This window comes from Ochotona curzoniae, unplaced genomic scaffold (assembly GCF_017591425.1).
Source record: "Ochotona curzoniae isolate NIBS_2020 unplaced genomic scaffold, NIBS_Ocur_1.0 scaffold_4505, whole genome shotgun sequence".
NCBI lineage: Eukaryota > Metazoa > Chordata > Mammalia > Lagomorpha > Ochotonidae > Ochotona > Ochotona curzoniae.
Window position 1 is genome coordinate 38,951,180 of NW_024467118.1, and position 26,959 is coordinate 38,978,138.

Genomic DNA, 26,959 nt, shown 5'->3' on the forward strand with positions numbered 1-26,959 from the left:
AAAGGGAATAAGAGGGAAGACAAGGTGGGTGTGTTCAAGCACTGATTCAATTCATTGTACAAAGTTTCTTCATAGATTTTATAATTTTTGGTTGTGATTTTTTGTTTGATGGATTTTCTTAGTAGGAATTTTATGACTTCTTTATGGTGATTGTATCCCTGCAAATTTTATTTAGACTTTTACTTTTATGGGTTATCTCAGAGCTGGCTTATTTATGTTTTTTAGATTACTTGTACAGAATGTTTGTTGCATCTCTCCCACATAATGATTGGCCTGGCAATAATGTGCTCATCTTATGGGTTGTATTCCAATTACCTATTGAACATACGGACTTCTTGCCTTTATATTACCTTGAAAATCATATGTAGTTTTCTTGATTCTACTCTCAAACTCATACAGTGTAATCAGAAAATGGATAGGACCTAAAATTCAGTTTCAAATAATGTTCAAATAGAGTAATAGCTAAAAGCTGTTGTCATTATTGGTGGTAATCCTTTTGTGCTGTTTCTTGAGAAAAACGAATTGCCCCTCTCAGTGACCATCGGTCTCTAAGCAAGCAGCTGTCTCAGCACAGTACTCTTCTTGAGAGTTGTTTCAGTTGCAGCTGCTACTGCAATAGCGAAGGGGGAATGATCATATAGTCTGGAATTTAACAAGCAATGGCAAGCCTGGTATTAGTTATTGTCTGTTGGAATAGAACAAATGAGTGAGTTGTTACAAAAATTAGATTGCACAATGAGCAAGGATTTAACAAGTAATTAATGTACCTTTTGAGTCTCTTATTCCAATCACTGTTGCAAAAGAGAACAGGGATTCACAAAATAGGAATTTCTGATGAGCTGTTGTCTTTTGGTTTGAGTTGGAGCATAAGTTATAAAAGGAAAATCTGGAGGAAAAATAGTTCATCAGTCTAACACATCAATAAAATATTAATGATTCATTATTTATTAGTTATTCCAGAGCTGTTGCCAGATGCTTTACAATTCCATTCTTTTTTTTCTTTGCAAATTCTTTTTTTTTTTACTCAAGTCATCTAAGACCTAAAAGAAAACATATTTTTGACACAAAATACTAATGTTATTTTGGCTATTGAACAGGAGGGATCCCACTTGTGGAAAAGGAAGAACCTTCTTTAAATGCGGCTTGAGTTGTTACAATTCTAAGGTTGTTAATAACTTTTGGGTTGTTACAGCCTCCAAGCAGGCTGTATGACTTACATGACCCTTATTCATGCTTGTTTGTGCCCCAGTGTTCCTGGAATTCAGAATTTGTAACAGTATTCCTCAAGGAAGATAGCCTATTTTGCCCCAAACCTTGGGCAAAAATGCAACTGCATCGTAGTTCACAGTCACTGAATTAGCATAAAAGATTCCAGGATAGAGAAAAAATGTTTTCCTCCTTTGTAAATAACTGCCATATAGGTTAAATAAAATACGTATTCTTTTCTTTTCCAGGCAAGTGGATATAAAAATAAATTAGAGACTGTTCTGAGTTCCAGTTCAAAACTGCAGAAAGCAGTCTGATTCTTAAAGCACACTAAGACCCATGCATTCCATAGCCACCTTTTCATTTCTGTTCTGCTAATGCCTCCCAGCTATGGCCATAGTTGAGTATCATCTGGGAGAAGTGACAAGGTAACAGTGAAAAATGGTACAGAGTTTCCACTTCAGAGTAGTTAAGTGAGAATTGCTGCAATTGGAGCCCAAGTATCAGTACAAGTACTGTCAGTTTCAAGCACAGTTTCAAGTACTGTCCAGTTAGCATTACCAACTAACTGGGTTAAGTACTCCAGGATGTGAGCAGCATCCTGTGGGATGTGAATCCTGAACAGAGCAGTGATGTCAGAGGCAACGGTATTACCTGTCTGAGTGGAAGGCTGCTCAGGGGGTACCAGCAGCTGGAGGAAGACTGCTTAGGGCAAGTTTGTAGCTTGTTTGCTCCTTGCACATTTGGGATATTTGCCCTGCAGCGATTCATGCTTCAAGTTACCTTTACATTGGTTCTAAGTTCCCTGAGGTTTACTCTAAAAGCAGCTGAAGGTACAGTTTACACAGTAAACTCATTCTATTCTGATTTTGACAACTTAAAAACTCACTGACAAGTGCAACCTACTTATAAGTAGGTTAAATAATTCCTACTACATGTTGCCTTGAATACAATAATTACAAAACATGGCAGAGTAGCTGTAAAAATGTATTAACATAAACTGATGTACAATGAGTTATTGTGTCTAGTTTTGGTTTCTACTATATTTTTCCTAACAGTGAAATATATTGTCACAATAAATGAGAAGTGATTTCTTTTGCTTCTCCTCCTCCAGGCATAGTTTAGAAGGTAAATTAGCCATTTCCATTTTATGCCATTTTAAAATTCGTTCTTATTTCCATTTCTATAGATATCATATTTACCTTATTAAAATAAATCAAAATGTAGTGAAGATTCAAAAATCTCAAACTCCTTCTGTGTAATTGAGTCAGTCATTCTCAAGTGGCAAAAAAAAAAGCTTAAGTTTGCTGTTAAAATGTGCACAGGCCTTGAGAATTTTTATTTACCAGTAATCCAGTTGATTCCCATTCAGTTCCTTCTTTTTTAACACTTTGAAGACGAGTAAGTAAATATTAAGTTAGTGTTACCTATTATTAAATGTATGAGAAGTAAGCTACGTCTGCATTTACAAGGAGAGTAAATGAGCAAAGGAAAAGAGTTGTCTAGGATGAGGCATGTAGATTTGTACACAGTCTTGAGAATTGAAGTAAATTTAAGGAAAATGTTTTAGGTAAATGAAACAGTTGAAAAAAGTCCCAGACACAGGCATGTCCACTTTATATGAAAAAATATATACATTGTTCTGTTGGAAAATGTGTTGCCCATGTTGGGAACTAATTTTTAGTGTTTTATTCATGATTCTTTTAGAATTTTAGAATAACTTAAAAGAAGTTTATTTTTTCAGGGAATTATGGGCATATCTATTGATATAATGGTGATATAAATACGGCACTACAGTATTATGGAGTCATATGTACTTCTTATCTACCTAAAAAAAAAGACATTCTGGACAATCTTAACAAATACACAGACAATAGACAGAGACACAGTCACCATCAGGGATGGATTTGTGTCATGTATTCTGTGAAATACTCCACATCTTGAGATATCAACAGTTTAGCAGTTTAGCAGTTTGGGTCTGCTCTTTATCCAGTAAAATTTGGACTAAGGATGTGCTTATTTTCTTTCCTCTAATATAGTCTTTTTTCACAATATCTATAAAAAGTCCCAAGCTACATGTAGATATTAGCCACATTTAGCTGGCTACGTTTAGATAGTAGATGAACAAATGTGTTATTAAGGAGTTGAAAACAACAATAAAAAACAATCACTCAAATTCAAAATTATGAGATGTTAAAAAAAAGTAGTTATGCTTTTTGGTTTATACTTTCCTTCCTCTTGAGAACCTAGTTAATTATATTGATATGGACACATAAATTTCTGAATCTTTAGCAGTCCTGTCTATGGAATTCTGATCCTTTCCCAGTGGCCATTTTTAGAGGTATGAAAGATATCTCTAAAAGTATCTTTAAAGTACCTATAATTAAAAATATTAAGGTTCAGTGAACTCTTTGTGGGAAAATCACTTGTACTATGAAGGACTTTTTCTGAACTCTTCTGCCAGATAGATCAGATAACATTTTGGGCAACATTCCGTACCTATAATATGTTTACCTGTGACACGGACTCTGACACAAAGTTTGGATACATGATGTTTATTAGGAATGATTTTGGCATTAACACATGCAAATAAGAAGGAAAAGAAACAGGACTGGGTAGATGAGGAAGGTCCAACTAAGGTGAATAGCATTCTTGCTATTAGAGAAAATATCAAAAATGTTCTTCTGCAAGTCAGGTACATGATCTATACCAGGAAACTGACATGACTAGTAAATTGAACTCCACAGATTCTAGATCTTTCAGGAATAAATTCCTGATGTTAAACCACCCAGAACTATTATAGCTGCCCTAAGAAAAGTGTTTCAGTCTGGAAAGGGGATTGGCATGGTACGTGATGTTATTGTGTCACTCCATATATTCCCTGACCCATGGGACAACTGGAGGCTAATGCCTCATTGCCTGGAAGACACTGTGCTGAACGTGGAGTCTCTCTGCTCAGGACAAGTAGCATTCTTGCCAATATGGAGTCACTACTTTGGGGCATAAATGACAGCAAAGTATATCTAGACAGAAAAGTATCCTGACATTCATGCCACACCATTATCTCTTTCCTTAATCCTGTGGAATCCTGAGAATCCAGAAGATTCTCCTGTGGGGTGAGGCACAGCAGCTAGATACAAATTAGGATGCCATCTCTGAAGCATAAATGGCACTAAGAACTGAAATCATCCTAGGAAAAAACAGTAGAGAATCTTGAATTCGATTGATTGTTTTTCAGGAAGATGCAGAATATATTGTTTAAAGTGAATAAAGTTTTCATTGTCTTGGAGTTAATGAGGTAAATAGTCCATTTTACTTTAATTGCAATATTTTCAATTTTTGCTTTACTAACAAAATACTTTTTTGTGTCTTAGGGCTATCGTCTGTCATCAGTCGATCTATCTATCTACCACCAATCTATATTTGAGACAGAAGGGATGAGAGGGACAGAGAGAATTGATCTCATAGTTGAGTCAAAGGTCTTTAGCTAAAACAGATGTATGAGTAATTGATGAAGATAATTTCCCTGAGGAAAGTACATGGCCCAGGTTCTGTCAGGGCAGAGGATACAGGTGAAAAATGAGGCCCATGTGCAGGCTTTTGTGCTACTGTACACTACCCTCTGTAGTCACCATGTATATTGAACATCCCAAGACTGATGAGGCACATTAGGTTTAGATGAAGTGGTCCTTAACACACACTCACACAGCCAGTATTTGCAAAACAATCTACCTTATGAACAGGAGGTACAGCTAGGGAAGAACTTCTTTCTGAGATTCTAGAATCTAGATTCTCTATCAATGAAGTTTTCTTTGTCAATAGCTCAGTCAACAAAATGGTTGCTGTATTGAGTGTAATATAAATTAAATTGTGAGATTTTTTTTTCCAGACATTTAAAGCCATTTTGGCAAATAAAACATATATAGTGCACTGTAAATGGTACCAATCACCTCACTAATTAACCAATCTAAAAAGTAAAATATATTTAAAATCTAGATTTAAATATTAAGAATATCTTAATATATGATGTACAGTTTTCATTCTCATAGACTCATGATTTCTTAGGATCCAAAATAAAACAGGGCAAAAAAAAAAAAACGAACAAACAAAAAATATTCTGCAACAGTAAAAGTTTGTGTGAAATCCTGCCTACAGGATCCCATTTAATGGATTAAAGTTCTTGTTAACGGTGCCCAGGAGCTGGCCTGGTAATGGATTTGTTGCTATGGAAGCAAGTTCAGGCTTAGTAATACTTGGAAGTCATTCATGATTTTAGGGGAAAAAAATAACCAGTAAACAAAAAACATACAAACAGCAGAATCAAGTGAAATCAACAACTCTTGACTTCATTATCAATCATTGATCTCATATATCAAACCATTTTAAGGGTAATAGAAATTCAGAAATTGAAAGGGTTTTATCTGTTGTCCCATGATAACATTACAACCACAAATTCAGCCAAGCATCTTTTGCATAATTTTCCACCCCGACAAATGTTACTGTTTGCTGTGTTTGGTTGCACCTGCCTAGAGCAAAATAAATATGTTTGTTTTATAAACTGCCTTATTTCAGAAAACAGAAGATAATAGAATCATATCCTTCAATGTGTTAGTTCTGTTAAATCTCATTTATGCATGCTGCTTTTATCAGTCTCCACTAACTTTTAATACATCGATTGAAATGCAAATCTAGAATACATCTTTGTGATTGTAAGTGTGGCACATATATATAATTAAAATGCAAAATAGTTATAAATTCATAACAATAAAACATACAACTCAACCTACTAAAATGAGAAAGTATTTACAATTCAAATGTCTGATAATAAATGAAGATGTAGAATTACATGAATATAAAGAATCCCTAAGATCAACAAAACTTGTAACAAAGTGATTTTAAAGAGGACAGAAAATCTCAATAGACCCTTGCATAACAAAGATGTATAAATGATCAATGAGCATTTTTAAGGTTGCTTGATGTTTAACATAATTAATCATCATGGATATTAATATCAAAACTCACATTTTATAGTGATAACTATTAAGCATAGATAAAAGAATAAATATTGAAAAAGATGAGCATATACTGGAACCCCTGTGTCCTATGTTTTTGTGAGAATGTAAAATAGTGCAGCCACCATGGAAAACAGTATTACGTATCTCTCTAAAACTGAGACCAAGGAGCTTAGATCAAGGATTAATCACTTCATGTGGAAGTGTGTTGTACAGTAGTAAAGATGACAGAATGAATCAGAATTGTAAAATTGTAGTAATAGGTATTTTACTTTGAATTTTCACTTAATTCTTCATTTGAGTAATTCAAGAAAAAGAATATTATTAAATGTAATGCAGTAGTTAAAATGTGCTAATTTCTTATAAATAACTTGTAGGGAATATGAAAATAATTGTTAAATAGTGCAATAGTTTTTACATCATTTTAGCTTTTAAGATAATGTCTTAATAATCTATCCATGAAATTTACAGTATTAGTTATTGTTTCATTTTTCTAAACACCAGGATGTAGCATTAGTAACTGTAAAATAGAGACTACTACAAAGTCATATTTTTTAAACATATCTTGCATTTCATCTGCCATGTGCAAGCATGCATTATGATGCAAATCTGGCATATTAAGTTAATGCTAATTAGTAGTTGACATTAAAACCTGAAAAAGGCATATAATGCCATATTTCTAATGGAAATCCAGAACAAATAATGGCAAAGAAATGCGTGTAAATAACTTGAATTGCATATTTCACCCTAAATTGCTCAGAAGTAAAGTTGTCTTTTCACCTACTTCACATTTTATTATAATATTTCTGATTAGGGGCAGGCATTGTGGAACAGCAAATTAAGCCATTGCTTGGGATACCTACATCTCATTTTGGAGTGTGGAATCCCTAGTATTCTGCATCCAATCCAGCTACCTAACTTGGAAGAAGTGGAGGATGGTTCAAGAGCTTGGGGCCCTGCCCCCCATGTGGGAAACCTTAACAGAGTTCTGTAGCCTGGCTTAATCCAAGCACAGTCCTGGATGTTGTGAACATTTGAGCATTTGGTTAATAAACTAATAAATAGAAAATGTCTTCTCTCTCTCTCTCTCTCTCTCTCTCTCTCTCTCTCTCTCTCTCTCTCTTTCCACTGTTTTTCTTCTCTCCTGTTCAAACAGATGAAAACATATGCATTACAAAAGATCAATCATTCATCCACCTCCAAGATCCAAGAGACAGTCTGTACCTCATTCTTACAAGTTATAGCAATTCAAATGTGAGAAAATACTTATTTTTAAATCAGTAGATAAGGAAATAGATCATTTTCTAAACTAAAATGACTGTCTTTTTTGCCAATCCTATTTGCTGTATCACAGTTTAATAATTCTTTAACAAACTTACATTTGAAAGTGAAACTGAAATAATTTTCTATTAAAAATTGCTCATCAAACCTTGGGGAATTCTTCATTAATATGAAGAATTTTCAGTACTTTTTTTTCAAACTTTCATTGAGACTAAGATAGTAAATTCCAAAATCCCTATCAATTACATTAAAAATTTATAACTTTTCTCATCTTATTTCTGCAAAAGTTCAGGCAGAAATGGTTAAGTAGAGATGCTAATGATATTACCTTACATTTGCTGATGGAATTTATCACTGAATCATGCTGCTAATCCTCACAAGGCTATACAAAAATTCCGAGAAGATTTCCATATTCTGGATTTATGGTCAATAAAGTTGAAAAATGTATAGATGATTTGAATATTAGTTCATATTCTGAAATGTATGAAATATTTATTCTTATCTACAATAAATTAAATTGACACCTAATTCCCAATCTACTAGGTTAGGCTGACAGGAACGTTAGTAACAGTTAATATGTCTTCTTCTCTTAAACATCTAGCAAAATTCTGATGTCCTATGCAGAATAATATATTCAAGAAATCTCCTCTGTTCGATTGTCTATGCTCCTGATGATTGTACTCTTGGTTCAAAGTGACAGAATCTTTTAAATCTCTCAAGTCCTGAGGCTCAGATGATTTCCTGCACTACTAAATCACCAAGTTCTTTGGTACTCCAAGGAGCCCCTGCCCTCCCTGGGTCTCCCTAAATCATAGGCTGCTGTACCTGCAGCTCCTTTCCCTTGCTCTTGATACTGAACATGCTGGGCTGGAACTTCTCACCCGCTGCGAAGTCTGAAGGGTGCTCCTTCCCTCTCCAGCCACAACAGGAGACTCATGTTTCTCCCTTTCATTCCTAAATCTTAAAAAAAAAAAAAAAAGCAAAATCAAGATCTCTGTTCTGAACCAAAGTTACAAAGACTTCATATGGACACTGCCCTTTTTGTTAGTCAAACCTCTGATACGGAGAATACAAGTTTCTTATATGGAAAACATAGAGGAAATATAATAATTTACAGCTCAAAAATTATTCTGCAAACAAAAACTACACAATACAAATGTTGCTGCTCGTTATAATCTGGGCTTCCTCGTATTTGTTTTATTATATCATTTTATGGATGTTGTATTCTCAATCAGTACTTGTCCTAAGTTACTTCACATTACTTGCTCTTCTATTTTTAATTTGCTATTACTTTAGACTCATAGAAAACAAACTGAAAATCTCTGATATTTGATTGTTCTTTAGACATTAAAGGAATATTCAAAATAAGTCACCATGTTTCTAATCTCTCCAGCTTTTTCAAAAAATAGATTGATGAAGACTTTCTTTTTAAAAATGCTGAAGATAATCTGTGCACTAACTTATGACACTGTCAAAGATCAATTGGTTCATTCACTGACTGAAAAAATTATTGTGCACGTGTCATCAGACAGGTACTACCATGTCTCACAGTTTCCCTATGAGAGACACATGGTAGTTGCTTAAAGAAATGAATCTAAATTGAGAACTGAAGAGTATATAGAATATCAGTTAGACAGTAGGGTTGGGGTAGGAATCAACAATGTTCCAGGCAGATTTAAAGCAGCAATTGAAAGATCAGGGTAAAGGTAAAGATCTTCTGAGTGGTTAAGTGTTAAATACAGCAATGTTTAAAAAATGTTATATTTTAGGTTAAGGAATTCAAGTTGGGACTGGCATTGTAACATAGCTCATTAAGTTGCCTGAGAGACTGCTTCTTCTTCTGATTCAGCACTTGGGAAAACAGTGCAAAATGGTCCACAAATGTGTACCTATAATACCATATGGAAGATGTGGTAGAAGCTCCAAGCCCTTGGAGCCTCTGCAGTTGCAGCCACAGGGTAGCAAATCAACAAATAAAAGATCTGTCACTTTGCTTTTCAAAAAAAAAGGAAGAAGAAGAATCTTAAAAAAAAATCACGTTATGGCTTTATGATTCTGAAGAAATGCCCAAAGGAGCTAAGGAATTGTATCACAGACTTGAGAAAAAACTAGAGCAGTGTATTTTAAAAACCAGCTGAATGAAACATGAAGATGGATATCGGAAGGGTGAAGAGCGTTTCCTATGGGTTCAGGAAGACCTCTAATGAAGCTAAGACAGTGACACAGGTGTGAAAATACTCGCAACTCAGATTTGAAAAATGGAAGATCCAGAGGCATAAGGATAAAAATAAGTAATTATTTATATATTAGAATATTAGTGATACCATCAGTAAAATTTGACCTGTTCTTTTGTTCCTTGACATACTTATAACAACGAGGAGTTGACAGATTTATATTTGTTTAAGGGGAAAAAACAAAGCTATTTTCTGGATAAAAATGAATAAAGAAATAGAAAAGTAATTGATATGATTTTCCAAATTAGAAGCACCATATTACCTGGATAAAAGCCCTGTACTCTTACGAAAGTGTTTGAGGAGAACCTTATTAGTATTCAAGCAGCTTACTCTAGTTCATTTTGGCTAGTTATGATGCAGTCCCATGAAGACTGGAACCATGTATGTTTTCACCTCTCTCCTCCAACTCTTACTGCATACAGTTTAATACATTTAATTAATACATTTAATAAACATTTCTTAAGTAAATAAACCGTTAGTAATTTATTAAAAGTTTGGTTAGAAAGTTGTTTGACAGCATGATTTTTGACAGTAAATTGTGATTCAAGAAGTTGCTGAATTGCACAAAGAAGCTTACATAAAACTCACTTGTCATTCAAATATTAAAAGTTAAAATCCTCCCAGGAATCATGTAAGGAATGAATATAATGTCAATTAGCAATAATTTGCATTTTGGCTTTCTCTTTTCTATTCCTTTCACTATCCTTGGGATAGCTTTGCAAATTGCTTGTATAAGCCCTTCTGGAGATCAAAGGCCAAATCTATCCTATGCTGACCCTAAGCTTGGTCTTCCTAGATATTTAAATCATATCCATGTAAAGTAGTATTATGTACAAAGGTACTTCTAAAAGTGAATGGAAAATGAACTCAAAAGGAAAGTTACTCTTGGTTCAATTTTTTAAAAATCTATACATACCTCCTTCATAATAAGCATTTTTCACAAATTTTTGGAAAAAATCCTTCAAAAAGACGCTGTGAAAACCTGTTTATAAACATGCTTAGTGTTATTGCTTTTGTTATTGGAAAATCGTGTCTGGTTAATAAAAGATACATTTTGCAGAAGAGCTAAGACGTTTTCCTTCTGAGGTTTTCTGTGTCCTTCGAATGCCCTCACTCCTATTATACAGTAGTGTGGTGATTCCCCTCATTATCACTTTTTAATTATCTCCTAGCTACACTCCACATGATCTTCCATATTGAAATTATTTCTCCAAGGATCATTTCCTTCTTATTTTTGAAAATATCATACTGTTTTATTATTGTCCTATTTTGTGTTATCTGGTAATTATCACAATTTACCTTTCTAACTGGCATCATAAAGATTTTTTCTTGTGTTTTTTTTTCCTTTACTAATGACAATCGGGATGCAACAAATATGGAAATAACTGACTCCTGCAAAATCCATTGTTTTGACATTTTCAAAGCTGATGTTCTCTTTTTCTCCTAAAAGGTTTATTTAATTTTATTTGAAATGTACATTTACAGAGCAAGAATGAAAGAGATCTTTTATCTACCGGTCCTCTCCCCAAATAGTCACAACAGCCAAGTTGAACTGCTCAGAAGCCCAGAGCCTGGAATCCCCTGTGGATCTCCTTAGTCAATGCAGGAGCCCAAGGACATGGACCAATTTATGCTTCCTCCTAGGCACATCATCAGGGAACTGGATGAGATGTGGATCTCAAACCATCACCCTTATGGAATAGCATTGCAAGTGAAGGTTCAACCCACCACACCTTGGTTCCAGCCCCATCAAATATGATGGTCTTTTAAAATGACCTGAGCAAGTAAAATCACTGTGGGTTGGTGATATCTTAGCAGAGATCCGCCCTCAAAAGACCTGTCACAACAAAACAAACCTCTGTGTTATAGCCATGAGAAAGTAAGTGAAGCCGGATTGAGATCACCAACTGATCTCACAGCTGAGTTCAGCCAATGAGTCATGTGTAGTGCAGCAACTCTACTTGCAGAGAGCAGATTCCCCGCTTGCACAGGTGCTTACTGAACTTTTGCAAATAGACTTAGTATCTTCCACTGACTTCTTGATTGTCACTCACAAGTACAGGGCCATCCTACTTGTGGGAGCTTGCTTTCAGTTATGGTTTGCACATCAGGGTTTCCCCCACACTGTGATTTTTTTGTCCCCAAAGTCTGCAAAGGGTTTCCTTGGGGAGTGATGAGATGGTTTTCAGCTTTTAGGGTGTAGCTTGCCTGATGTGAACATAAAGGCCACACAGATGAATGTGCTCATCAAAGCATAGATCAACAGGAACCTTTTAGAGCCATATGCCACAATAAACGTCCTTCCTTCATAAGTAGCAAGTGCTATGCACTTACAATAAAAGGCTCATTAAAATACCTTTCTTCGCTAAACAACATTTGAAACCACAAGCTCCTCTTCCAGGATTCGGCTTATTTTACCAGAATATTCTTTTTTTTTAAATTTGGCCCCTCATGATAGAGTATTCTTATTCATCATATCTGCATTTTTCGTATAAAATACTACTGAAAATCTAGGTATGGGGGCTCCCTCTTTTATCCTAACTTTGGAATCAGTTTGAGTTAACTGCAGAGAGTAAGTTTAATGAGTTCCTCTGAGATCAAAGTCTAGAGACATTTTTCATTAAACTCCATGAAATGTGACTCCAAGGAGGAAAATTTTAGTTTGTGTTTGCATCCTGGTGGTGGTGCTTTCTTTAACTCAGTATAAGACAACTTCATTTGCTTTATCAGTGTAGGTTTGACTGGCAAAAACCCAAGGATATAAACCCATTGGAGGATAACTGTGTTAAAGGATCCACTGCACTTTATCATTGCTTTTTTAAGTTTGTTGTGTTTCATATTTTAATAAGTCAGGCAGGAGATGCAAATAAAATCTCACCTGCCTTGGGGTTTAACATCATGGATCTTTCAGCCTAGATCCACAATGAACCCCTATTTTTCCCAATAGATTGTATGACAAAATAATACAGACTTTCCTTTGAGATTATTGATAATATTATGCTAAAGTACTAGGACTACAGATAATATTTGTCAACTTCAATTTTCAAATGTGAACTAAGTGATATTATAGTGATTTTGAAAAAATGCTGGAGAATTCAAAATTATTGTAGAATACTGGTTTTAATAAAACCAAATTGTTTTATTTGTCACCTTAAAATATTGGGGATACATTTGCTAAAGAGCCACCTTTCCTAGACGGTCATTGTGCTATGATAGTTGTATCAGCTATGTCAGGAAAGTTACAAGTGGCTGCTTATTTCTACTTTCACAGGAAATATAATACCACCTAGAAATGATCAAATTTTATGAAGTATTACATTTGTGCTGGTTTTGTAGCACAGTAAAATTGTTTTTTTTTTTTTTTATTGCAATGCTAGCATCAAGATTGCTGTTCAAGTCTGAACTACAGTTTCAAATCCAGCTCCCTGCTAATGTTCTTGGGAAAGCAGCAGAGGACAACCTAAGCCCCTGGGCCTTGAATTCATGCAGGTGACATGAAACACTCTGGTGACTTCTGGCTTCAACCTGGCCCAGCTCCAGTTGTTTGCTTTCATTTGGGGAGTGAACCAGAAGATGGAAGAACTCTTTCTTTCTCCTTTTCTCTTGCTCTCTCTCTCCCTATAACCCTGCCTTTCTAATTAATTAATTAATTAAAATCTTTAAAATATCAATAGATTCAACTTTCTAACATTTTGGTATTATTCCACAGGTACACATGAGAGATATATGTCTGTAACATTTCTTGGTTGTGATGTCCTCAGTCTGGTTTGAAAGAAGACATCTTAACACCAAAATAATAAGTTTCACCGCTTTTAAAATTAATTGAATAAAAGTTCTTCTATTCTTACTTTAATGTTTGGAAAAATTTACCAGTGAATTCATTAGAGTGTGTAGCTTCCATTACATTGCTATGATCTGAACTGTCTCAGTTTCCAGGCTACCACATTATTGCTTCTGTGCAGTCACTCCACTATTGCCTCCCAAAATGGCTAACACATTGCCTGCTCTTGGCTCTTGGACTGTGACTCTGCATATTTGTGAGCCAAAACAGGCCCCCCCCACCCGTCACATAAGTAACTTAAGTACTTTTTTGATAGAAATATTAATACTTACTAAAACATACTTTAAGTTTCTGATTAATTTTGGCTAGGTATTTTAAAATAATATCTCATTTAATACTGGTATTTGGCATCTAGATTTCATGTGTTGCACAATCTTCCATTCATCCTCTTACAGATTTTTGTTACATGAATACTTCTATTATTTCATTTTTTCTCCGCTTTAAGTTTTATTATAGACAGTCTTGTGTTAATTTTGGCATTACAATACAGGTTTCAGTATGGATTACTGACATGTTGCATTTCAGTCTAATTGAAATTCCCGTAATTTAGAAAAAAATACCTTATTAATTATTTCATCCCTTTCTGGCAATGTCTGTTTCTACTCTTCCTCAGAAAAGGGCACTGCTGCCATTGTAAAGCAAATTTTCATCAAACTACACATTCTTAACTCACTGTGTCATGTCAATTACACTTCTTCATAACATAAAGCACAGCAGTTCATTTCCGCATTTATTTCACATATCCTTTGAGAAACAAACCATGTAATTTATTATGCTAATTATTTCTGGCCCAAGGATATTAAGACACAATCTTAGCTGTCAATGACATTATAGATTATTATACTTACATGTCATTTATCATTATTCAATTAACTTATTAAGTAGTTTAAAGAGTTAATTGAAAAAATGAAATTCAAACTGCAATATTTTTTGAAATCCAGGCAACTATCTTTTAATATTCATTTTTCATGTTTTGAGAAATACTTGATGAAGTACAAGATTTTAGGGGTACAAGATTTTTAGTACAAGATTTTTGTTTGTTTTATTTTCACTGGAAAGGTAGATCTGCAGAGAGAAGGAAACACAGAAAGATCTTCCATCCACTGGTTCACTCCTCAAAAGGGAGCCAAGCAGATCCAAAACCAGGAGCCAGCAGATCTTCCCAGGCCTCCCACACAGCTATAGATTCTCAAGGACTTGGACCATGCTCCACTGCTTTCCCTAGCTACAGTCAGTGAGCTGGATGGAAGGTGGAGCACCTGGGACATGAAGTGGTACCCATATGGGATACCAGTGCTTGGAGGTGGGAGCTATTGTTGCCAGCCCCAAGCACAGTACTTGAACTCTACACATCACTGCAACACCTAATTCCCAAATCAAGGAAATTACCACCTGTCCCTCTACAGCAGAACTCCTTTCCATTCACCTCAAAGTGCTGTGGCTACAGTTGCAGCAAGTATCTAATTGAGTTCATTGAGACTGTAGCTCTTGTGGTTGTGTTGTCAGATGTCACCAGGGAAACAGTGCTCGGAGGTTTCTGTCCACTAGGCAGTGTGAATTCTGATAGAAGCTTTCATCTGAGGATAGCATTATGTTGTAGCTTCTGGATTCTGAGGATCAGCAGGAGACTAGGTGCATTCCTTCCTTGAAGCAAGGCTGCTACGAAGACTACAGGTAGCTCATCTAATTGGGCTTCAATTCGGTGACAAATGAGAAATTCTGCTGTAGCTAGAATCACTAGCTTCTGTAGTAATGCAGTGGAAGGGAACTCTCCTGTTCATCTTTCATCATGAAATGCGAAGTCCCCACATCCTAGAGAGCAGGGTTGTGCTTGCCGGTGCATTTTGTTTCTCTCTCTGTTCTGTCTAACCAGGTTTTCATGTCTTACAAGGTTGCCATCTCTCACTTGCTGAATTCCAGTGCTCTCCTTCGCCATTCACCTCAAAATACAGCTATTCATCTTGTTGTTTCAGAACTTTGCTGCAGCAGAAGAGAAATCTAGGCACCTCTATTCATCTCTAGACATTTCTATGAAGTCCTCTTGGATAGAGTCTAGTGTGTATTGTTGCTCTACATCAAAATGACCTGTCATTATTTTTTATCTCTTAAACTTAATGCCAAAGGCGACAACTGCGAAATTCATCTTAATCCTCAACTACTTTCGCAGACTAAGTGGTCAGTGCGTGCATTTGCATACATGAATGAAAATGAATGAATATCTTATTTTTTCACTGAGTAATGAGCCCAAATTTTAGCCACTGTAGGATTTGCTTACCTTATAAAATCTGTGTCTGGCATGGGCAAGGTGGCTGTCACTTTTTCAGGTGTGGGAAACATCACATTAAACAATGCAGTGAACAATGAAGTAAAGCTTCCGCTCCAAAGAGGACATTGCTGATTAATACGTAAAAATGTGAATTCAGAACAGAAAGCACAACTGAGAAGGCTGAGCACATTTGGGAAATAGCAATGCATTCCTGGGGATGCTGGCTGAAGCTGCATTTGCTAAGAATTATCTCATAATTATATATGAGCAGAAATCTGATTATACAGACCCCTTTTGAATTTGAGAGGGAGAAAGAGAGAGTATCCATATGCAAGTTCACTTCTTAAGCCCCTGCAGTTGTTGGAACTGGGCTAGGCAGAAGCCAGGAATAGGAATCCCAAGCCAGGTCTTTCGGGAGGGGTGGGTGGCAGGGGCCTTGCTACGTGAGTCACCACCTCCTGTCTCCAGGATCTTCACTAGCAGGAGGCTGGGGTCACAACTGAAGCTGGGAGTTGAGCTCAAATAATCTGACATGGGACAGGGTTATCCTAACCAGTAGCTTCAGGAAGCCTCAAGAAAACTATTTCAACTCTGATTTCCCTGTGACAGTCTTACATTCCAATTGCTATTATGAAATATTTCAAACCCCTTCAAATACTGAAATTTGTTTTCCTCTGTCAAAAGCTTTACTTCAGATTACTTCATCTTATGAGATTTCAATCTGTTTGAATTAATTTAATTATTGTTTAACAAAACAGTAGGCCTCGAAATTACTGTGTGAGTGCATTTATTTAAACCAATTCCTTCTCACATAAAATCTCCTGAGTCTTTGAATTGATAAGTTTAAATTCTCTACAGCCCTTCCTGGATGAACTAAAAATCTCTCCTCTTGTATTTGATATTTCCAGCCAACATCAAGTTTTCCAGGTTACCATATTAACATTCAACTAACATTCAATTCCAAAATAGCATGCTTCCTTCTTAAGGTAGCTCTTTTATAATTTCATCCTAGGGCTGCCTAATCATAGTATATTTCCAGCAGTTTTAGGCATGGAGTCATACGTACATGTTTTCAATTTCCCTACCCAGTGGTGCATATGCAAACCATCAATAAACATATCAAAAGCTGATAGTCATACCAATCTACAAGATTGCCATCCTAACTAAAATGTCATTTTAGTTTGGGAATAAATACCACCTGCACTATGAGAAAAGTAACATAAATTCCACACTAACTATTGCTATCTCCCTTGAACATAAACATCCAATATGAAATAGAAAGTTTAATGTTTAGGAAGTTTTCTTATTGCTTTTATATTTAGATATGGTATTTAAATTTTCTGCATTGAATATTTATAATATATTACTTACAGCATGCATATCATAATACTTTACTCATGTTTAAAGAAAGGACTCTGGTTTAATTTACAGTTTTTAACATTAAGTGATATCATGAATTTATAAAAAGGTAAAATTGGAATAGATACAGGGTAATATCCACTGTAAAGACCTTTGAATGTTGTACTTTCAGCACAAACTCATTTGTTCTCTGGAACCGTTTTAAACAAATGTCAAATCATATGAGATCTTTTAGATCCTGAGGCCCTATGTATTAAAAGTTAAGCTGAATCTGTGGCATTTGCAGTAAAAACAGTTGGTTTTCGTTTTGCATAAGAAGAGAAAAATTTTTAATTATTTTTAAAACTGCCATGAAAATATTCTGGTATGATATTGTTAGTGATTCATAAGTTTGTTTTATGTTTAAAAAAACCTCAGCGTCATTTGAGAAGCCTTGTCTCAGGAGATTTCCCAATCTGAGCAGTGAAGCGCTGTGTAAAGAAAATGAATTTCCCTTTGATTGACAGGTGTTTTAATAAATCTGTAGCTTTGTTATTTTTTTAAGTCTGAAAGTGCAGTATTAAAAACATTTCTACAAAAAATAGTGCAAGGAGCCTCAGATGAATGTATGTACTTTACTTAAGGCATAGGAATTAAAAATAAAAATGTACTGAAGATAGTGAAGGCATCTTAGCAATACAATTTTCTTATTACCATGCTTTATGAAATCACTTATAAATCTAGTTAATACCAAATACTGGTTAAAATAAAAACAGCTTCTGTAGCTAATTGGGTCATAGATAAGAGATTTATATCTTTTAAACGTTCCTTCAGATTAGAAACATAATAGCCAATTGTGGAAATGTGAATGAAAGTATTAGCTTATTTTGCTTACATATATTAACTTGGGGAGAAAATTTTTCTTTCATTCTAAAAATGCACTCTACCAACAAACAAATGAATTTGGCATAAGGCTTTTTTATTTTTAAAAGATTTTCATCAATTAACAGTCCTCTTTTGCACATGTATACATACAGATAATGTTAGAAATTTTGGATTGCCTGTGACTTATGTCATTCAACTCATTCGCCTACCTAGTGCAGAATGTGATATAGCACTTGCCTGGAATGAACTCATTCAGCGTGTCTAGAATCTTTCCAGGAGCCAGACTTCCAAGGGCTCTCTGTCTTCGAGGCAGAGAGAGAGGCCACACACGCACATCCGCTTCATGATGGATTCCTACTGTCCCCTGAGTTTCCTCCTTCCTCTGGTATGGCTAGCTGCAATCATCTTTCAGATGAGCTCTCCCAGTGAATTTGCTCAAGCGAAGTCGTCCTTTTCTGAACTATCAGCACTATCTACAATAGAAATTCAAGTTGGTAGCTGTTCAAGATTATTAGTTCTTCCTCTTGTTACAAACCTATTCTTGTACCTTACTTCATTCCATTTGTTTTACTTTTTAAAACCAAAGTAGCGTTAGTATTTTAACAGGACTGCTCATACAGTTGATTCACATTAATTTCTAGTAACTACCATTCTTAGTTCTTACTTGATGAGGTGTGTAGTGGAATATCTGATCATTGCTAAGCAGCAGAGTCATGGCAGTAATTTCAGATTCCTTAACTTCTTAATGTTTGGTAATCTTGATGTAATTCTTATTAACTCTACCTCCAAAAAAATTATAGAACTCTCCAGGCACAATTTGCACCAAATTATAGTTAAACCTGAACTATTAATTTATTCTTTGTACTAGTGTGATTTACTTGCAGTACCTCTATCTAATTCATTTTTTTAAATAATACAATTCTATAGGCCCTGAGATTTTCTCTCCCTGCCCCAAATCCTCACCCTACCCCCGACATTCCCACTAATATCACAATGTTTAGTCCTGCGTGAAGATTAATAAGCCCGTCGTTTTGCCATTTAAGTGTATCTTGACATTGTAGGTATGGACAACGGCAGAGAGTCCATCTCATTATAGAGATCTGTAACACTTTCGCTGGGAGCCCATCTTTGATTGAAAAATAGATACTGCACTGCATCCTCACATCTGGATATGACTGTCTCCATTGCACAGTCACCATACATTCCTTTTAATGCAATGTCTTAAAGTCTACTACAGGATGGAAGATCAAAAATTTATAAAAATAACAAAAAAAAACCTTCTTGAAGCAACCTGTGCAACTGTATGACTTATGTATCATTGAAGAAATCAATAAGGAAATAGGAAAAAAACCTTTTTTTGGAGAAATGAAAATAAATGAAAAACATCAATGCCCATGAGATGTAGCAAAAACAGTTTTGAAAGGGGCATTAATAACATCAGGTACGTACAAAAATACAAAATGTCTCATGAAAATTCAAGGACTTATTTTAAACAAATGAACAGGAAATAAAAAAAAAAACTAAAATTCACAGCAAAAATAAATGGATTTGAAACCCAAAAAGTACAAATTGAAACAAGAAAGAGCAACCCCCCTTCTTTTTTACCCCTCAAAAGAGCCATTTATTTTTTTAAGATGAGCAAAATAAACTTTTAGACATATTAACGAAGAAGAGCAGGAAGGAACAACAAACTAAAATTAGAGATGAAAAAGAATGACTCCAGCTCTCTGCTCTTTGCCGGGTTCAAAACACTGTTGGTACAGGCAATAGTCAAAAGTCTAATCTTTTGTTGACTAGGTATACTCAGAAGTTTCATTGGAAGTTTACTTTTATTTTATAGCAGAGATCTTTGATTCCTGGTAGTCTGGTCTCCATTACATCCTTTGTTTATTCACCTTTGTTTGTTTTGTATTTTTGATGGAAGTTATCTTATATTAGAGCAAACATATGGTACTTATCCTTTTGGGATTGGCTCATTTCACTTAGTCATGGTCTCCAGTTGGCCTCATTTGGTTGCGAATGATAGGATTTCGTTCTTTTTAATGACTGAGTAGTATTCCACAGAGTAGGTATACCATAGTTTCTTTATCCAGTCATGCTTCAAAAGATGTCTGGGTTGCTTCCATGTTTTTGTGATTGTTGATTGTGCTGCAATGAATACAGTGGTGTAGGGTGCTTTCTTATGTTTATGTATCAGATTTTTTGGCTATGCTCCCGAGAGTGGGATCATATGGCAGGTGAACTTTGAGTTACCTGAGTGCTCTTGTCTTCTCCAGGAGGATTTATTAACTCCTTTCCTCTCTGTCGCATTCTTCCAGCAGCCCATGGAGATGTGCACAGGGGCAGCCAGCACTTTTATTGCTTGTTTTTCTGCTATGGCTTGCCTTTTGTTCTGCCTTCGGCTTCCAATTTATTGGGGCTGCTAAAGTGCGGCACCAAGCGGTCCGTGCTGCTTGATGTGCAGGATCCTATTAGTCCTCTCTCCTCTGCTGTTTTGCTGTTTTCTGCTGTGTCTGGAGCCCATGGAGGTTACTGCAGCAGACAGTGGCACAAGTGCGCATGCTGTGCACCTGTGTGGGCACAGTTCCTCTCTGGCTCACGCTGTCCCCAGCCCAGTGAGCTGTGAAGTGAGCGAGCCCGCACACTTCTGCCAGGACTTGACAATCACCAGGTAGTTTCTGCCGTGGGGGAAGTGTGTGCCTCTGCGGGTTTTCACTCTCTTGCCTTATTTTGTTCTAGGCGTCCCCTTTTTGGTGACTGAGAGCTGCTGCGGCTCACACTGGAAATCGTGCAGTTCTCCCAATCTAGACTCTGCCCCCCAGAGATAAAGTGTCTGTCTCTCTTGGGTGGCCCTGGTATTCTCTCTGGGGATCTAGGGCACAAATCTCTGCATGTGGGTGGACTCTGTTCTAGATATGACCCTCTAGTCCCACTCTAGGCGGCTTCATTCCCCCACAGGTTCACTCCCCAATGGTTTGCTCCTCAATGGCATGGCTGCTCTGATCATGGAGGCGATCTATTGGGGCCTGTGAGCTTCCTTGCTGTGCCTCCCTTCTCTAGTGTTTTCCTACTGTTTCTTTGGGTAGACTCCCACTGTGAGCCTGCCTGCTCCCATTTCTTTTGGGCTGGCTCAAGATGCTCTAGGCTTTAGTCTGTGGTTTGGGGTTCCTTCCCATAGCTCACCTGTGCTCAGCTTCTTCTTGGGCTGTTGGCTACAGCTTCAGGTCTTTTCAGTAGTTCTTTGTCTGGTGAATCTAGATTCCTTCCAGTGGCCTCCAGCGTGCTTTGCTCACCCCGCCCCTTGATTTGTCTTCCTCAGCTTTTTGTTCTGCCTAATGTTGTCTCCTAGCTCTCTCTGCACTTTCAGCTACACCTGCCTACCCTGACCGGCCACCTTCCCCCTCTAGCACAATGTACGTAGAAGATCCTCAATAATTTGCCGGTTTAAGAAGAAAATACCTCACTGACTATTATCCATTTAAGTTGATAACAGTGAGTGGCTTAAGAAATCAAGCAGGGAAGCTAGCAGCACTGGATTACGTTTCTAAGAAATCCAACAGGAAGAAAGGCAGGTTCCAGTATATATTATATATTTTTATTAGATATATTTATTTTATTATATATATTTGTTTTTATTATTGAGCATTTAAAAATTTTGTTTCTTTATTAAATAGTTTACACAGCAAAATAAATACATAAAATTAGTTGTAAAGTTTTAAAACTTTAAAGTAGGAAAGGAGGAGGCAAATTCATCAAATGTCTGAACATTTAAATGAAAATATAACTACTCTTACCTTACTTCTGTGAAACAAACTCCTGATGTTTCCCAAATTGTAATGATTTTGAAAAGTGTAGTAAAACTAGAATTCACTACCATGTTAAAAATAACATCAGAGGACATGAATGACAACCTATGAAAATAAAACAAATAATTGAGAACTTAAAAAATAGACAAAACATTTATTAGCTATAATAAAAGAAATAGAAAATATTGGCAACATATAATTTAAAAATTTTAACATGCATTAATATATGAAAAGCTCTACAGGTTATTTTTGAAGTCCTTGAAAATAATTTCATGTAAGAAACACACATGACAAATGTTTAAGAAATTAACACATTATAAATCAAGAAAAGTAAATTTAAGTGTGAAATTTTAAGTTATATCAATTTAATAATAATTTGTAATATTATCATTTGTTTTCTGTGTATCTGTAAATATTATCATGCTTACTTTGAAAATATTGCAAAATATTTAATATCTAAAAGTTTGTTTTCCATATTAAAAATACTTAACTAGGAGATTAAAATGATTTATTTATTTTTATTTGAAAGGCAGTTTGACAGAGAGAGGAGATAGACCTTCTATCTGCTGGTTCACTCACCTAATTACATAACGTCTATACCTGGAAGGACCTAAGCTTGGGACAAAGACTTTGGGCAGTTCTTTGCTGCTTTCCTAGGCCTTTAGTAGGGAATTGGACAGGAAGTGGAGCAGCAGGAACATGAATAAGGACCCCTATGGCATGCCAGCACCACAGGCCTAGGCTTAACTTGGTATGCGCCATGGTATAGGCCAGCCTGGAACAAATCAAATTGATAAGAGAATTTCATTCAAGCATTAGGAATTATACACTGAAAGTCTTTACAATGGTTCTCTCTGGAAGGTAAGATGATACTTTTTATTTCTGTGTTGTTTGTTGTAATGTGTTGAATTTCCTTTTCTCCAAGTAAAATGTCAACAAAATAAAATAATTAAATCATATTAGTAGTACTATGAGGAATGCAGCAATTGATGACTAAAACACACATTCAGTTCTCAGTTATATTTTCTGGGAGATGAAATAAGTTTTCTTCAGTTTAAAACCTATTTTGTCTTCTTCTGCTAGGGAAAGGAGAACATGGAAAACCTTACCCCCTCACAGAAGAGGACCATGATGACTCAGCTTATAGGGAAAATGGCTTCAATATTTTTGTCAGCAACAATATTGCACTAGAGAGGTCTCTGCCAGATATCCGCCATGCTAAGTGAGTATCAGGGATTGGGTGTGTGAGGGGCCGTTTGGACTTTGTTCTGACCACAATTATATTTAGGGCCACGCATTGTTACTATGCCATTTGAGAGTTGATTCTTGGTTAGAGCTAAAATCATGTAGATATAAAAAAGGAAGGAAGGAAGGAAGGGAGGAAAGGAGGAAGGAAGGAAGGAAGGAAGGAAGGAAGGAAGGAAGGAAGGAAGAAAGAAAGGAAGGAAGGAAGGAAGGAAGGGTGGGAGGGAGGGAGGGAGGAAGGAAGGAAAGAGAGAGAGAAAGAACGAACGAAAGAAGGAAGGAAGGAAGAAAGAAAGGAAGGGAGGAAGGAAGGAAAGAAGGAAGGAAGGAAGGAGAGGAGGGAGGGTGGCAGGGGATAGAGCTGAATACAATGCTTAAAATGAATAAAAGCAAATGTTACTTTTTCAATTTTGTGTCATTTTGTGAGCTCCTGTGGCTTGTCAACTGACAGCAAGCTCAAGTTTTATTGAGTCACAGGTAAACAATGGAATGTAAATGAAAGCAAAGATAGCACTACGTAAATTTACTCGAAATCCATCTTCTCTTTAATTGTCCTCATTAACTTTTACTATGGCTCATTATACATTTTCCTCAAAATTGTTACCATTTTCCCCATAAAATAAATGCCAAAAAGATGTTAATGTTTGGATGGAATCAGCATTTGCAATGTGATATTACCAGGCGCATTTACTAAATCTGTCCAGTTGTATTAGTGCATTTAATTCCCCATTGTTCCTCAATCTGCCTTTGAAAACACTAAAGAGACAAGAGAGAGAGAAAGAATAAAGTTACAGCAATGAGTGAAAATAAGGATTAGGAATATAAATTTAAGCTAGTAAAGTAAATACAATATTTGTGTAAAGGTAATTAGCGCTTTAAAAATTAGTAAAGTATGGTTTGGGGGACTATTTTCTCATTGCCATGCTAAATATGTTTTAAAATATGGAAAAGTTACTACTGGCTTTCTCCAAAGGTGAATTTGCATTTCCCAATATAGTTAAACAGAGGATTAATGTGGAGAATAAATCATTTTTTCCCTAAACTGAGTACTTTATTGGTCTAGGACTTTTAGCTAGGCACATTATTCCCAGGTTGCCTTAAATTATCAGTAATTTCCATTGACCAAGAACATTTCTAGTTATGAGAAATTTCAATACCTAATTGCACACCATGAAAGATGCATGAAATTATATTGTTGGCATAATAAATATACTTAGAGAATAATTTTCCTTCATGTCTACATTTTCCCTCAACACATTCAATCTTTTTCAAGAAGAAAGAATTGCTGGCAGAGGGAGCATAGAAAATCACTGAAGTTAAAAGAAGATTGATATTCCAATTTTTCTCAAAGAGGATATTTTTAGTGTACCCACTACCTTTCAAGAAAGCATATTCTTAGATAATATTGGGAAAGAATACAGGAAGAAAGATGCTTTTAAGTTTTTGTTAAAGTGACTGAGTTTAGAGTGTAAAGAATCATTAATATGTACATGAAGGAAAACATACTGAATTATATTTAGTTGTTGAGGGTGGATATCTAAAGGATAAATAATCAAACAACAAACTGATACCCCAAAAAGAAAAAGGGAAAGCAGTGGTGATGATTAGCCTTATGTGTTAGAGTGTTAGAGCTGCGTAACAGGAAGGTGTTAGAATGAACCTGCCAGAAGTGATGCTTTCCCTCAACTAGTTTTGCATCTGATTCAGTGATGCAATAATCTCACAAGTCTCCTGTTATTTCTGCTTTTGTCATTGTCCCACTTTCTCAGAACTATGAGAAAAAGAAGTTGCCCAGGGTTCCCACTTCTTAACGTTCTACGCCTTTGACTTCATCTGTGCTCATAGAAATGCAGGCACATATAACAGTAACAATACACAAGGTCAGTGAAATTATGAAGGCTGTCAGGAGAGTCTGACAATTTGAAGAGAATCCTAGTGTTTCTTTCACAAACCATTTCCTTCTTTTTTTTAAGATACACTATTGTGGTGATCGTTGCAGGTTGTAATGTGATGATTGCATGTGGGCACTATAAATTCACATAAAAGGACACTGTAAATTGATGCTCATTCAATATGAGGGAGTAAAGCAGCTACATTATCAGTTGACACAAACTTAATCATTAAATAAAAATAACTGAATAATTTATGAACCAGAAGCTATAATGTAGAATTATGTGAAACTTGTAACAGTGTATTTTATAAAATGTTGGCCTTAATATTTAAAAATGCACATTTTAAGACTATTTATTCTAAAATAATCATTTTTCTTACAATGGGTTTATTAAGAAAGTCCTCGATTAGCTTTGCTTTAAGGAATTAGAAGAAATTAAATGTTTATTCTCTTGTCACCCTCTTGAGAGACCTGGATTAAGTTCCAGAATCCTGATACCAGCCTGGCATAGCCTGTCTGTTGCTGGCATTTGGGGAATCAACCTGCAGATGAAAGATATCTCTTTATCCCTTTTCAGATAAAATAAAAATAAGTATATAAGAACCTTAAAACATACATTCATCATGATTAGAACTCTGATGAGTATTTATCAGCAATATGTGTAATTTTATTTCATCTATTTGTGTTTTTGTCAGCTGTTAATTAAATAAGTAAATGGCAGGCACCTGGGTAAATTGTAGCAGGAATGTCATTCAGAGGCAGATAGTTAATAACTCAGCATTAAGAATTCCACTGAACCGCTCCCCAGTGAAACTGGAGAAAATTTTTATGAGTATCTTTTAGCGTTATGCCATCAGAGACAGACTTTAAGGCAAAGATTCTAGAAAATCTATAAAACTTTGCTAAGAAAGGACATAATTTAGGATCTAAAGAAGATCACTGTATCTTTCTTCCCTCCCTGATCAATAAATGAGATTTTCTACAAAAGATGCTGAAGATCCCCAGGATCCCTCTTAATCATGCTCCCATCAGGAAAATTTCGTGGTTTTCTGGAGTGTTCTCTCTCTCTCTTATCTTTTTCTTATTTTTTTAAATTCATAAATTTTCATTTGAAAGCCAAATTTAAGGAGAGAAGAAGAGATAGAGATGTCCCATTTAACTCCCCAAATGCCTGAAATGCCCAATGCTGGGTCAGTCCAAAGCCAGGAGGATAGTGGAAGCTTTTTCAGTCTCCCAAGGATGTGGGCCATCTTCTGGTGCTTTCCCAGGCATTTGCAGGGAGCTGGGTGAGAAGTGGAGCAGCGGAAACTCGTTTCTCATCCTTCTTCCCAGCCTCTTCAGTGAAGCAACACGCCCTGGTGAGTGCAGCAGACAGTGAGGGGACTTGTTCCTGCTTGCAACCGCCAGCCTAGAGCAGACTGCAGGGAGGATGGCATGCTGAGAGTGGGCTGGCACTAATCACACTCCCCCCCATTTGTGACATTGTAGGAATGAAGCAAACAGATCAGAATTCAGACTACTCTCTCTTCTGTCTGAATTCTCATCTCCTAGAGTACCATATCCCTCGAGAATCTTGGCTCTTCCCACCCTCTTCTTCAGGCCCCTACTTCAGAGTTTGCCTGAGAGAGAAGAAGCCACAACACATCTCAGGGTTGTTGCCAATATTCAAATCTGCACCTACTGGAACATTCCTCACAGTTACTGAAAAACTGCAGGCAACATGTATGGAAGTTTACTGAAATAGTTCTGGTATACATGCCAAGAGGTACATAAAATAAACAAACACATCATTATCATCATCATTTTGATAACAAAAGACAAAGAGGAATTTTGACAGCAACAAAAAATGACTCATCGCTTACAAAGGAATCTCACTAAGTCACACACAAGTCTACATATGAAAGATTTCTAAACTAATTATATGACATCAGTATGACTCTGATACCAGAACCAG

At 35.9% G+C, this 26,959-nt stretch overlaps 1 protein-coding gene across 1 annotated transcript in view; it reads left to right on the forward strand.

Moving 5' to 3' along the window:
* GALNTL6 (polypeptide N-acetylgalactosaminyltransferase like 6) overlaps positions 1–26,959 on the forward strand; it is a 726,107-nt gene that overhangs the window by 238,508 nt on the left and 460,640 nt on the right. Inside the window, exon 3 of the mRNA XM_040965775.1 lies at positions 22,953–23,091. Within this exon, the coding sequence (XP_040821709.1) occupies positions 22,953–23,091 (139 nt within the window). The remainder of the gene's footprint in view (positions 1–22,952; positions 23,092–26,959) is intronic.